Consider the following 14,204-nt stretch of genomic DNA (forward strand, 5'->3'; position numbering starts at 1 on the left):
CAGATTAGTCCATCTCTCTGGTAGTGTAACTGCTGAATTACATTATTAATGTGGGTATAATCCAATAATTGACTGAAGTCTATCAGCAAGAATCTCTCACCCTGGGACCTGGCTCCAAGTGTAGCCTTGGGTGATGTAATGGCAGTTCGGGTGTCCAACTGATTTGAATTAACTAATTTGAACCAATTTGCCACCTGAAATTTCACTCAGTGAAGTCAAAAGGATGACAATGTTGAATGGAAATATCACACTGGTGATGTTGTGCATTCACTTTTGACTGGATTAAGGCAGACTGTTAATGCAGAACTTCAATCCGCAACCTAACCTTCGCACAATACACAGCTCTAAAAACAAACAACAAAGTGCCAACCTCATCAAAAAAACATTTCAGGGAAAAGTGAAGCTAGTGTTTTTTTTCCACAACTCACTCGTGGTCAGTATTTGAAGATCGTCAACTGTTGGAGGTGTGTTCTTCTTCTCATAAGGAATTACTGTGGTTAGGTACTAAATACAAGCAAAGAAACACTATTAGTACAGTGGAAGATTTTTTTGGTACTTTCCCTCCAACCCACTACTGGTGCCGAGGTACTCTAACTCGATACTGGATGACCAAAACATGATTTTAGGTGGTGGGTTCCGGAGCAGGGTCAGGAGGTCTCAGCCAAGCCACAGTGCCTATAAATTCAAATATATACATACTTCATATTTCTTACAAACGCACTGATATTTCAATCTTCTCGCTTTCTGTACTGATCAAGTTGTATGTCAATAATGATTTGTATTACAAACCACGCCCCTTTGACACCCAGTTGTGACATGAGCCATACATTCAGATTTTACTGAATTATATAACCAAAGTCAAGCTGCCTGGTTTAGATTTTAAACAAAGTTTGGCAGTTAACTGTCAATCACCGTAAACTGGTGCATTCGCCATGGCAATGCCTCTACCAATCAGAGTTCACTTGCCAACCAATCAGCACTCTCTTCTCATGCAGTGTAAGTTGTTGTTTTCCCTTACATTGGTTATTCTTGCGATTGTCCTGATGAGTGCAAGATGAAAAGCTTTGACAAGTCTCTATTTTCAGCAATACTCAAGTTCTGTACTACTAAACGACTATTTGAATTATATACAGTAATACAAACAAACACAAATGACTGTATAAGTCAACATTCACTCCATATTCTTCTGTAGAAAGAGTGGCTTTCAACATGGTTGCAATATGTCAATTTGAGTATAAGTACTAACAGATATTCCCTCAATACTGTTGATCAATCAGCCAGCCTGCAAGGTGGAGTTTGAAAGCTGGCATCGAGCTGCCGACTGTTGTTGTTTTTAGGCAGGATTAACCCAGCTGTTTTCCTTTATCATCCAATGCTAGTTCATTATAGGGTTACCAACTGTGGTTGGACATATTTGTGGAGGTTTCATCACATGGCCTCCCACCTCCAACAGCATTTTCCCAACTCCAATAATTCTATAATCAATAAACAATTGCCTTCAAAGAAAATGGAAACACACACACACACACCATTTATTCAATATCCCTATGACTTTTCTTCCTGGTTGCTTGCAGAAGGATCTTTAATTGATCTTTAATTCCTGGAGACTCCAGAATAATCTTGGAGGGTTGGCAACCCATAGTTTATTACATGAACAATATAACAAGGGAATAACACAAAGCATAGCTACCTGTTTTTCATTGCCCGAGTTTCCGAAGGTCTGTCGAATGCCACTTTGGATGACACTGGAGATTCCTTCCATGCTGAAACGCTGAGAGCCGTGTTTAATAGAAGGAAAGGAGGTTATCAGGGGAAGTTACCAGTAGAGTACAGCAAGGTTATAAACAGAAACAACAACTTGTATATTTATAGCCTCTTTAACGAGGCAAGATGTGCTAAGTCACTTCATGGTAGCATAATCAGGCAATATTTGACACCAAATTGATTAAGGAAATATTAGGATAGGTGATCAAAAACTGTTCAAATAGGTAGTTTTAAGAAGCATCTTCAAAGTGAAGAGCGAGTTAGAGATGTGGAAAGGTTTAGGGAGGGAATTCCAGAGCTTTGGGGCGAGGCAGCTGTCGGCACGGTGGAGTGAAGAAAATCTGGGATGATCAAGAGGCCTGAAAAAGAAGCCATGAACCTGGAACTGAGGCACTGAATGACTGCTCAAGACAGATGTGATTTCTGTAGACTGGACCATATGATGTCGTTATAAGCTAGTGAGTCATGTGACTGATAGTTAATATACATCAATAAATTTACATTAAACATTATCCAATCACAATACGGAAATGGTCACGGACCTGTATGATGTCACAATCACCCTAACTACCTGAAATGATATGAGTTTTTTAGGTCTGCATTAAGCCAGTGATTTATATTGAATTTACAGCTCAGAAGCAGGCTGTTCAGCCCAAATGGGCTATGCCGGTGTTTGCGTGTTCCACATGAACCTCCTTCCACCCTACTTTGTGGAATCATGGATTCATAGAATTGTTGCAGCACAGTAGTTGGCCATTCAGCCCGTCATGTCTGTGCTGGCTTATTGCAAGAGCAGCTCAGCTAGTCGCACTCCCCCCGCCCTTTCCCAGTAGCCCTGCAAATTTTTTCTCTTCAGGTTCTTGTCCAATTCCCTTTTGAAAGTCACGATTGAATCTACCTCCACCACACATTCAGGCAGTGTATTCCAGATCCTAACCACTTGCTATGCAAAAATGTTTTTCCTCATGTTTCTGTTAGTTCTTTTGCTAATCATCTTAAATCAGTGTTTCTGGTGCTTGACCATTCCACCAATGGGAACAGTTTCTCTCTATCTACTCTGTCCCAATGCCTCATGATTTTGAAGACGTCTTTCAAATCTCCTCTCAATCTTCCCTTCTCTAAGGAGAAAAACCCCAGCTTCACCAACCTACCCATACAACTTAAGTCCATCATCCCTGGAAGCATTCTCGTAAATCCTGTATTGTTTATCTATCCCCTAACTTGAGTCTAAGTCTAAGACTTCAACAGAAAATCTAGGCTGACACTCTAGTGCACTACTGATGGAGTGCTGCACTGTCAGAGTTGCAGTCTTTCAGATGAGGCATTAAACCTAGGCCCTGTTTGCCACTCAATTGGACATAAAAAATTCTATGGCACTATTTTGAACAGTTGCAAGGTAGTTACCCCACTGTCTTGGCCAACATTTATTGCTCAAGCAACACCTAAAATAAATGATATGGTCATTTATTTGATTGCTGTTTGTGGGAGCTTGCTGCGCACAATTTGGATGATGTGTTTCCTACATGACAAAGAGTGACTACACTTCAAAAGTACCTAATTAACTGTGAAGTGCACTGGGCCGTCCTGAGTTTGTGAAAATTGCTATATAAATTGCAAGCTTTTTTTTTCAGCATTTTTTTCTCTCTCTGCATTCTCTACCCTCACCTCAAACAGCATAATATTCCCCAGCTGGTGCAATGGATGTTCAACTGCTCTGAGGCCTTGGGCCTATCCTGTTCTTAAGCTAGCCATTAGGAGGTACAGAGCAGCAGTGCAGATTGCCTTTCATTTCCTGATGTTGCATCCTTACTCCATTCTCCACCTTTTTCAGACTTACTAGAATTATGGCCGTTCTGACAGCACGTTGAGGACAAGGTTGGACTCCACCATTGCTCACCAGAGTCAAATAACCCACTGACATTAACAACCAAAGCTGACATGTGGAAAAAAAAAGCCACGCACAAAATAACCATAGCCCATAAAGAAAGAGCTTGCTTTCATAACCTTTCACAACGTCAAGACCTCCCAAAATGCTTTACCACCAATCAAGATGTTTTGAAGTGTAATTAGTGTTGTGATGTAGGCATCACAGCAGACAATGTGCGCACAGCAAGGTCCCACAAACAGCAACGAGATAAATTGATTTGTTATAGTGATGTTGGTTAAACAATAAATATTGGGCAGGATATGTCTTCAAATAGTACCATGGGATCTTTTATATCATCCTGAGAGGGCAGACTGGCCTTGACTTACTACTCGAAAGGTAGCACCTACAATGGTACATCAGAGTGTCAGCCTAGATGTTGTGCTCAAGTTTTTGGAGTGGGACTTGAACCCACAACCTTCTGACACATCAGCAGTGTTATTACTGAGACACAACTGACAGCTTTAGCTAACTGAGAAAGTTATCTTCAGAAGAGGGGAAGAAAGAAAAAGACACATTTCAGTTTGACAGATAATCAACCTTCAGAGCGGATGTAAGTTTACCCTCCAAACACCGCAGAATGGGACTTGTCTGAACATCACATCCAAACCGGTCGTTAACTTTAAAAAAAATTTGTTTGTGGGATGTTGTTGGCTCAGCCAGTACCCAGAATTGAACCCAGGTCCCTGGAGCTGTGAGGCTGCGGTGCTAACCACTGCGCCACCCAAGGGCAATTAGGGATGGGCAATAAATACTGGCTGAGCCAACACATCCCACAAACAAATTTTTTAAAAAGTTAACGACCGGTTTGGATGTGATGTTCAGACAAGTCCCATTCTGCGGTGTTTGGAGGGTAAACTTACATCCGCTCTGAAGGTTGATTATCTGTCAAACTGAAATCTGTCTTTTTCTTTCTTCCCCTCTTCTGAAGATAACTTTCTCAGTTAGCTAAAGCTGTCAGTTGTGTCTCAGTAATAACACTGCTGATGTGTCAGAAGGTTGTGGGTTCAAGTCCCACTCCAAAAACTTGAGCACAACATCTAGGCTGACACTCTGATGTACCATTGTAGGTGCTACCTTTCGAGTAGTAAGTCAAGGCCAGTCTGCCCTCTCAGGATGATATAAAAGATCCCATGGTACTATTTGAAGACATATCCTGCCCAATATTTGTGCTCCGGTTTCCTCCCACAGCCAAAGACTTGCAGGTTGATAGGTAAATTGGCCATTGTAAATTGCCCCTAGTGTTGGTTGGGAATATAGGATTACTGTAGGGTTAGTATAAATGGGTGGTTCTTGGTCGGCACAGACTCAGTGGGCCGAAGGGCCTGTTTCAGTGCTGTATCTCTAAATAAATAAATGAACTGAGTGGCTTGCTAGGCCATTTCAGAGGGCTTTTTTTTTTAAAGAGTCAACCACATTGCTGTAGGCCAGACCAGGTAATGACAGCAGATTTCCTTCCTTAAAGGACATTAGAGAACCAGATGGGTTTTTACAACAATTGACAATGCTTTCATGCTCACCATTAGACTAGCTTTTAATTCCAGATTTATTAATTGAATTCAACTTTTACCTCTACCAAGGTGGGATTTGAACCCAGAGCATTAGCCTGGGCTCTGGATTACTCATCTAGTGACTTTACCACTACGCCACTGCCTCCCCTAACTAAAGGTGCTGGAGTTTCCAGCATGCCTGACGTACATAATTATTTCATCAGACTCGATTCAGCTTGTATGTTGAGTCAATATTACTCAATACAGTACAACACAAGGCTAACTAGGTCATTAGGAATCTGAATGGCTCTGCAAGGAGAGATTCCCAAGCTGTTCAAATAAACAATGACTCACTGTATAATTTAAGTTGATACTATCTCTTTGTCAAGCCTCTACACTTGAACTGAAAGCTCTGTCCCAGTTTCTTTCCTTCCTTAAGCTGAGCTATGTGAAAAAAAGAAAGAGGAAGTCATGCACTAGCTTCTCAGCAAAGATATGGTAGCACAATGGTTATGTTACTGGACCAGTAATCCAAAGGCCTGAGCAAATGATCTGATGACATGAATTCCAATCCCACGATTGCAGCTGGGTAATTTGAATTCAATTAAATAAATCTGAAGCTTAAAAAGCTAGTATTGGTAACCATGCACCTACTGGATTGTTATAAAAACCCATCTAGTTCACTAATGTCCTTTAGGGAAGGAAATGTGCTGAGTTTACCTGGTCTGGACTATACATGACTCTAAGCCCACAGCAATGTGACTGACTCTTGACTGCAATCTGAAATGGCCTAGCAAGCCACTCAATTGTATTCAAGAAGGCAGCTCATCACGACCTTCTCAAAGGCAATTATAGATTGACAATAAATGCTGGCCTTGCCAGTGATTGAACTAAAAAAAAAGCAATGTAAGAGAGGTGGGGGAAGATGAGGCCATTTTGTACTTCCCTGGAGGAGAAATCGTTTGAGATTCCTGCCTGCATATCATTCAACAGCAAAACATATTATCTATTCATAGGCGTCACTGGCAAGGCCAGTATGTATTGCCCAACCCTAAATGTCCTCAAGAAGGTGGTGGTGGGCCATCTTCTTGAATACAACTGAGTGGCTAACGCATTTCATAGGGCAGTTAACAGTCGACCACATTGCTGCAGGTCTGGAGTCAAGTATCAGACTGCATAAGGGCAGCAGATTTCCTTCCCTAACAGATATTAGTGAACCAGACAGGTTTTTCCAACAATCTGATCATTTCACGGCCACCATTAATGACACTTTTTTTAATTCCAGGTTTTATTTTTTATTTAAATTCCCCAGCTGCCATGGTGGGATTTCAGCTCATGTCTCTTGCAGAGTTCGTCCAGACCTCTGGAATACAAGTCTAGTAACGTAAATACTATCCTATCATACCCCATATAAACATGCAAGGAGACTGATGATCCACAGCCCCGTATCACCAAAGCTCGGCTGGTAACGAGAAGCCTCACTGCTCGTTTCACCGCACAATGGCCAGGGTCTCACCTTCACCGGCATGTGGCTTGCTCTCTCCTGCCGGATGCTTGCCGGAATTCCACCTTTCTCCTTCTTTCTCTTCTTCATTGTTTCCCGGTGCTCCTTCTGCTTGTTCTGCACCTCAATGAGTATGGAGATGAAGCTGTTTTTCACCTCCTTCTCAAACTCTAGCTCGTCACGCAGTGCCAGCTGCTGTATCAGCTCCTCCGAGTAATCTTTAACAGCCAATTCAATCTGCACCAACAGCTCACCCACTTCAGCCTCTGTCAACAGTTTCACGTCTGCATGACCAAAACACAAAAGCATGTTTTAAATCTTCCATTCTGAATCTACTTAATTCCAACCTATCGGATTCTTCACTCTAGTTGTGTTCGTGTGTATCCCTCTCTCCCATTCTAATCCCTTCTTATTCCTACTGTGGCTGAATCAACCTTTCCCAGAACTCTCTGTTTCTTTGGCTCTGGCTTCATGTGCATCCCTATTCCCGATGCTTCACCATTGGCAGCCTTGCCAGTCTTCTAGGCCCCATGAATTGTATTCCCCCCTCTAGACCCTCAGTTTCTCTACCTCCTTCTCCTCATCTAAAGCCTTCCTTTAAACCAGTCCCATTAACCAAACGTTTGATTAATAATCGATTCTTTGGCTCAGCAAGTCATTGTTACAAATCAATCGAATCCCTCAGTTAGACCCTAGCCTGTAACTCATTCCAAACTATCCATTATTCTCTACACAAACCCCTCAATTAGATTTTAGGCAGTATTAAAAGTTTTCCACCTGATGGCGCATCAGGCTTGCACGAAGCATGCAAAGCAAACAGATTGATTCCAATTTCAAAGTAACCAAAACGAACACTGAAAGCACTTCTGTCACAATCTGCCTATATTTATTTATTCATTTACTTCTGCCCTGGAACCTGAAACTCTCATGCATTTTTCAATCAACATCGTTCCCTCAACAATGAAACTCTGATGGGCTTGAAAATGTTTTTACTTTAATATCAATTAAAACATTGTAGCCTTTATAGGGATACAGGGTTTCCTTAGCAACTGAATAATAACTTATGGGTTACCTGGTATTACAGTTCATACAGATGTGGGAAAAGTGCCCTATGATTGAATGTTCAACAATCCTGCTGAACTTTGGGACAACAGATGACGTGAAGTCCACGAGTGTTTCCAAAAGAGCAAAAAGGAATCTCTCACAAATGGCATTTGTAAATAGTGACTAGAAAATGAGTGAAAACATCAGGCTAGTCAAAGGGGATGGCAGGTTATGTTCTGATGATCATGAATGTGGTCATTCTTATGCCTTGTCCTGTCCCTCTTTTATAACTTATAGCTATACCAAGTGAAGTGATTCTGGGCCTTAGAGGGTTAAAATCGGAGGACAGGTTGTATAAACTTGGCTTGTAATCCTTTGAATATAGGGGATTGAAAGATGATCTAATCAAGGTGTTTAAAATGTTAAAAGGATTTGCCAGGATAGATGCTATTTACTATAGAGAAACTATTTCCTCTGGTGAGGGAATCAAGCACAATGAGGTGCAATCTTAAAATTAGAGCTAGGCCTTTCTGGAGTGAAATCAGGAAGCACTTCTTCACACAAAGGGTAGTAGAGATTTGGAACTCTCTTTCTCCCCCAAAAGTCCATAGACACTGAGATAGATTTTAGTTGTTTTCTGGTAGAACATGGAGCAGATGGAGGTGAAGTACAAATCAGCCATAGTCTAATTAAATAGCAGAGCAGGCATGAGGGGCTGAATGGCCTACTCCTAACATTCCTATCCTCACAAATGGCCCTGAAGACCTGATTCATATCTGGATTTCCGAACATAGCTACACATTCCGTCGGGAAATACTCTTCCAGCTAATGGTTCAATCTGGGTATTTATTGCCCCAAAGCAATGAAGAGTTGTTCATTATAAATGCTTGATGCGTGCCTGTCTAACTCGTTTAGCACCAAATTTAGGGGAATCTCTGCCACAAATGTTTCACTCTGGTTAACCGGTAAGTAAAATTTGAAATAAAGGGTATCAAAAATTGTCTGAAGTGCAAGTGAAGGAATTTGAAATAAAAACAGAAAATATGCAGGTCAGGCAGCAGCTGACAGGTGGTGACTGAAGTAGGGGGAGCACTCCTTAACCAGCTGGCTCAACAGGAAGGATTTTTAGTTGACGTGCACTTCCGACACTGCAGTACAGCTTGAAAAATGAGCTAACCTAATTTTAGGCATCACTGGCGTGCAGGACATTGGCCCTCAAAACCAGGCCTTATTGCAACCATTTTACACTTATAAACAAGGCCCACTTTCTGCCCCCATATGGATTAACTTATTCCAGCTATACACAGAGTCTGATCCAAACCGATCTTGCTTTATGCTAATTTTTAATATTAAGTATAATATGAGATGGCAATAAATAGACCTCAATTAATGCTGAGTTACAGTATTACACTGGAACTGCCTTTGTAACCTTAGATATTAATTCCCCCAGTTAATCCACCTAAATATCTTGCATATTATTAATGCTTAACATTAAGATGCTATTACAAGTGTATTATCCTTAGCATGTTAATCAAGAAATAGTCGTTTGATAGCACAAAACTTGAGTATTGCTGAAAACAGAGACATTTTGTCGAAGCTTTTCGTCTTGCACTCATCAGGACAATTTACAAGAATAGCAAATGTAAGGGAAAGCAACAAATTTATACTGTATGAGAAGAGTGTGCTGATTGGTTGATGGATGTAAAAGATCCCATGGCACGATGTCGAAGAGCAGGGGAGCTACTCCCTGTATCCTGGCCAATATGTATCCCTAAATCAACATCACAAAAGCAGATTATCTGGCCAGTATCACATTGCTGTTTGTGGGAGCTTGCTGTGCACAAATTGGCTGTTGCATTTCATAGATTATAACAGTGACTACACTTCAAAAAGCCTGTTAAGCGCTTCGAGATGTCCAGTGGTCGTGAAAAGTGCTACATAAATGCAAGTCTTTTTCTTTCTGTATGCGAGTGTTTATTCAATTTCTAACAGATCAAATAAAAGTATACTGTGTGACAGGTGTGACAGGTATCATATCACAGCATATTATTGTTAGTTAATCAGTGTTAAGGGATATGGAGTAAAGGCAAATAAGTGGAGTTGATGTGCATATCAGCCATTATTAAATTAAATAGTAAAACAGTCTTGAATAGCTTCCTATTGTTACCACGTCTTAACCTCCAACTAGTTCCGGCAAAACCACAGGAAATCTGCTTTGAACTGTAATTTAAAAAGGAGCCTGGGAGAGTGAAATGTTAACCTATCAAACAGAGAAAATCTTCTCCAAAACACTAATATAAACATCCCCCACCCCCACCCCATAACAGAGATCCATGTAACAGTAAATCGTAGACACCTCACCTTCTCTCTGGATGTTATTGTTGCTGCCGGACGGTTTTAACACCTGCACCTCCGGCGAGAGGACCGAGAGCTTATCGGACTGTGATGGAGTCTCCTCGACCTCAGGGTCAGGGGAATTCTGCATCATCTCTTCAATCTCCTCAATGACCTGTAGGTAGATTACCAGACACTTACATCCCAGACACTCCGTTGACTTCAACTCTTTTCAGCTGTCATTTTTATTCCCCTAACAAAGTTCCAGTAATGTTTTGGAGCTGTCTGATGGATCAATGGGCAGACGCACTGCCTGGTGTGATACTAACCCATGCAGCCCATGTATAATTTAGGTTCTGTGACACTCTGTGCTACCATTGGAAAAAAAGGTCTTGCCATGTCACTTACAATTTCACTTTCAAGCTGGCAACTGCCTAGTCTGTGGCTCTCCGTTCACCGATATATCTAAAGTTACTCGACCACTTCTTCTCCTTCACCTTTGATGCTGTTTTCCCTGTCCCCTGTAAAACCTTTACTCTTCTCCATCCTAGTTGTTCCTCCTGATATGGCCCAAGCACAGACTTGAGCATAACTGGTTTAACCATCCATCACCGGATCTGGTTAGTCTCACATCAAGCTCCATCAAGTCTCACTCCCCTCTGCTAGAAGCACACACTACTCCAGGATCATCCTGGACAGCAACGATAACCTGTGGCTGCTTTTCTCCAATACCAACCATTTCCTGAAACCCCTCTTTGCTGCTCTTTCTACCCTCACATCAAACAGCGAGTGCAAGGAACTCGTGGATTCCTTTGTCATGAGAACAAGACTATTTGTTCAGTTGCCTCTATGCTTTCCTCCATTCCCCAAACATCCAAACCAGGATTTCCCGCTGCCTGAGCTGAACCCAGGCCTTTCTCAGTCTCTTTTGTATCTCTCTCTTGCCCACTCTGTTCATCTTGTTCAAGTGACCCATTTTCTGCCCTGTTGATCCCAATCCCACAAAACTTCTAACCACCCAACTTCTATTCCCTCATGCAAGTTGGTATTGAAAATTATTTCCTCTTCTCAGGTCCCAGAGCTCATGACTCTAGATGGGATTTAAAATACTTTCCTTGTTGCATCAGACCCTAACCCTCCATCGCAGGACAGCAATGACATGAGGTAGGTGATTAATCAGCCAATATACATCGGAAACATATCCAGCTTTTACAGGAAGTGATAGTTCACCAACCTTGAGCTCAACTTAGGCATTTCAGCTGATACTTTGAAGAATGAAGCTCAAGGCATTATCAGCTGGCCCTCAATGTGACTGGCTCTTCGTTTTCAGTGTCTCTGGGCCTGGGACTTGTTGTGCAGACTGATATGAGTTATAGGAAGCAGATGACCCAGCACATTCTGTCCCAGATGTCTAGCCACATTAAAGTGCTAGGCTGACTCTTGCAGCTGGACTGATAATCTGCTTGAAAATGATGGCACCAATGCTTCATGTCAGTTGCTTTTCATTTTGCTTCTTCAGGTGTGTGCACATTTGTGTTCTTTGCTGGCTTTGAAGAATCCAAGGCCCCAAACACTCCCTTCAGGTGAAGCAGCGATTTACTTGTACTTCTTTCAATGTAGTATACTGTATTCGCTGCTCACAATGTGGTCTCCTCTACACTGGGGAGACCAAACGCACACTGGGTGACCACTTTGTGGAACACCTCCGCTCAGTCCGAAAGCATGACCTCGAGCTTCCGGTTGCTGGCTATTTCAACACCGTCACCCCCACCCCATCCCACACCCCACCCCTGCTCTCATGCCCACATCTCTGTCCTGGGATTGCTGCAGTGTTCCAGTGAACATCAACGCAAACACGAGGAACAGCATCTCATTTACCGATTAAGCACGCTACAGCCTGCCGGGCTGAACACGGAGTTCAATAATTTCAGAGCATGACGGGCCCCCCTTTTTATTTTTAGTTATTTTTTCTTCTTTCTTTTTTATTTATTTATTTTATTTTAAGTTTGTTTAGTTTGTTTCTGTGCCTGCCCACTGTGTTTTTTCATGTTTGTGCTTGGGGCCAGGGCTGTTCACTATTCTGTCAATTAACACCCTCTCTGCACTAACACTTTGTCTTTCACCACACCATTAACATACCATTTGCCTTTGCTTCATGACCTTCTGGTCAGTTATTATCTGTGACCTTGTCCTAGCAACACCTCTTTGGTTATTTCTTGCCCCACCCCTGCTTAACTTGCTTAAAACCTATTACATTTCTAATATTTGCCAGTTCTGAAGAAGGGTTACTGACCTGAAACGTTAACTCTGCTTCTCTCTCCACAGATGCTGCCAGACCTGCTGAGTATTTCCAGCATTTCTTGTTTTTATTTCAGATTTCCAGCATCTGCAGTATTTTGCTTTTATTTATTGAAGATTTACCTGTTCAGCTGTGAAGAGAGGCTCCTCGCTTGTACAGGATACGATAATGTCCAACTTCTCGATTAACTCTCCATCCTCGGTGATACTGTCCTTGTCAGTAGCCTGAACATCACATGAGAAAGGAGTGGTAAAATTAGGACCGCTTTACCACAACCTTTCAACATAAATCGCATTCAATATATGAATCATGAGTTCTTTGATCTAGTCCCCTTTCCCAGGCAACAAAAGCTCCACATCCTTGGTCACCTCCCTTCCATATATTAATGAAGTGTTGCAATGGTAAGTGCGTAGAGTTCCCTGGGACATGACTCTTCCCCACCTTCAGCTTTTAATGAGTCGATTAATGCCACAACCACAGACAGCTGCTAGTGGAAAATCCAACCTGTGAAACAGGTCTAATCAAGTCACAAATTACATGCTTGATAGTGCACCACAGTAACAATCTCTCCTCGACCACTCTGCAGACTTTGATATGGCTGACCATACCTTCCTCCTCTGTCGTTCAGCTCAATGGGACTGCCCTTGTTTGGTTCCACTCTTACTTATCCAAGTGTAGCTTGATCATTTCCAGCAATGGCTTCTTTTTTTGTCCCCACATTGATTCTGAACTAGGAGCCCATTGATATTATAGTCCTGTCTTCAAAACTAGCACTGAAATGTAAACAAGGGAGTGTGTATACCACCTCGTGAAGTGGCTTTGACCCCACCTCCTGGGGCTAGTGGATGTAACAGCATCACAGAATTAAAGAGTGACACAGCATAGAAATGGGTCATTTTGTCCATCAAATCTGCACTTTTTCCTACATGTGTTTGGACTTTATATTACCAGCTGTCTGTGGTTGTGGCATTAATCGATTTACCAACAGCTTAAAATGGCTGACTGTCCTATCCCACAGGATTTCTACCCACTTTACTTTTGTAAATCTCCAATTTCCTTTGCTCCACCATCAGCAGTCGTGCCTTCAGCTATCTAGGCCCCAAGCTCTGGAATTCCCTCCCTAGTCCTCTCTGCTGCCACCCCGCTCTCTTCCTTTAAAGACACTCCTTAAAATCTCTTTAATCAACCTTTGGATACCCCTTCCTAATTTCTCCTTTTAACTGATTAAGCTCCTGTGAAATCCCTTGGTGCAGTTTACTATATTTTAAAAGTTGCTATATAAATGCAAGTTTTGTTGCTGCAAAGTTTACAACAGGAGGGTGGAAATGATCAACACTTGATGATTGTATGATGTTCAGGACCATTCACAACTCAGATACTGAAGCAGTCCATGTCCGTATGCAAGACCTGGACAAAATTCAGGCTTGGGCTGATAAGTGGCAAGTAACATTCGCCGCACACAAGTGCCAAGCAATGACAATATCCAATAACGAAGAATCTAACCATCTCCCCTTGACATTTAAACGGCATTACTATTGCAGAATGCCTCACCAGCAACATCCTGGGGGTTACCATTGACCAGAAACTGAACCGGAGTAGCCACATAAATACTGTAGCTACAACAGCAGGCCAGAGGCTAGTAATTCTGTGGCAGGTAACCCACCTCCTGTCTCCTCAAAGCCTGTCCACCATCTACATGGCACAAGTCAGGAGTGTGATGGAATACTCTCCACTTGCCTAGATGGTGCAGCTCCAACAACACTCAGGAAGCTCGACACCACCCAGGACAAAGTAGCCTGTTTGACTGGCACCCAATCCATCACCTTCAACATTCAATCCCTCCAC

The 14,204-nt window shown here is 42.2% G+C and overlaps 1 protein-coding gene across 4 annotated transcripts in view; it reads right to left on the reverse strand.

The window, feature by feature from the left end:
* The window catches only part of fez1 (fasciculation and elongation protein zeta 1 (zygin I)), a 56,112-nt gene that overhangs the window by 10,997 nt on the left and 30,911 nt on the right, over positions 1 to 14,204 (reverse strand). For all 4 annotated transcript variants that reach the window (XR_010977155.1, XR_010977153.1, XR_010977154.1 and 1 more), the window contains exons 3-7: positions 12,482 to 12,583; positions 10,088 to 10,235; positions 6,695 to 6,966; positions 1,691 to 1,771; positions 429 to 504 (exon numbers count right to left, since the gene is read on the reverse strand). Coding sequence is in view for 1 of the 4 variants with exons in the window: in XM_068053826.1 (XP_067909927.1) it covers positions 429 to 504; positions 1,691 to 1,771; positions 6,695 to 6,966; positions 10,088 to 10,235; positions 12,482 to 12,583 (679 nt within the window). In the remaining 3 variants the exon portion in view is untranslated. The remainder of the gene's footprint in view (positions 1 to 428; positions 505 to 1,690; positions 1,772 to 6,694; positions 6,967 to 10,087; positions 10,236 to 12,481; positions 12,584 to 14,204) is intronic.

Source organism: Heterodontus francisci, chromosome 22 (genome assembly GCF_036365525.1).
Source record: "Heterodontus francisci isolate sHetFra1 chromosome 22, sHetFra1.hap1, whole genome shotgun sequence".
In the NCBI taxonomy this organism is placed as follows: Eukaryota; Metazoa; Chordata; class Chondrichthyes; order Heterodontiformes; family Heterodontidae; genus Heterodontus; species Heterodontus francisci.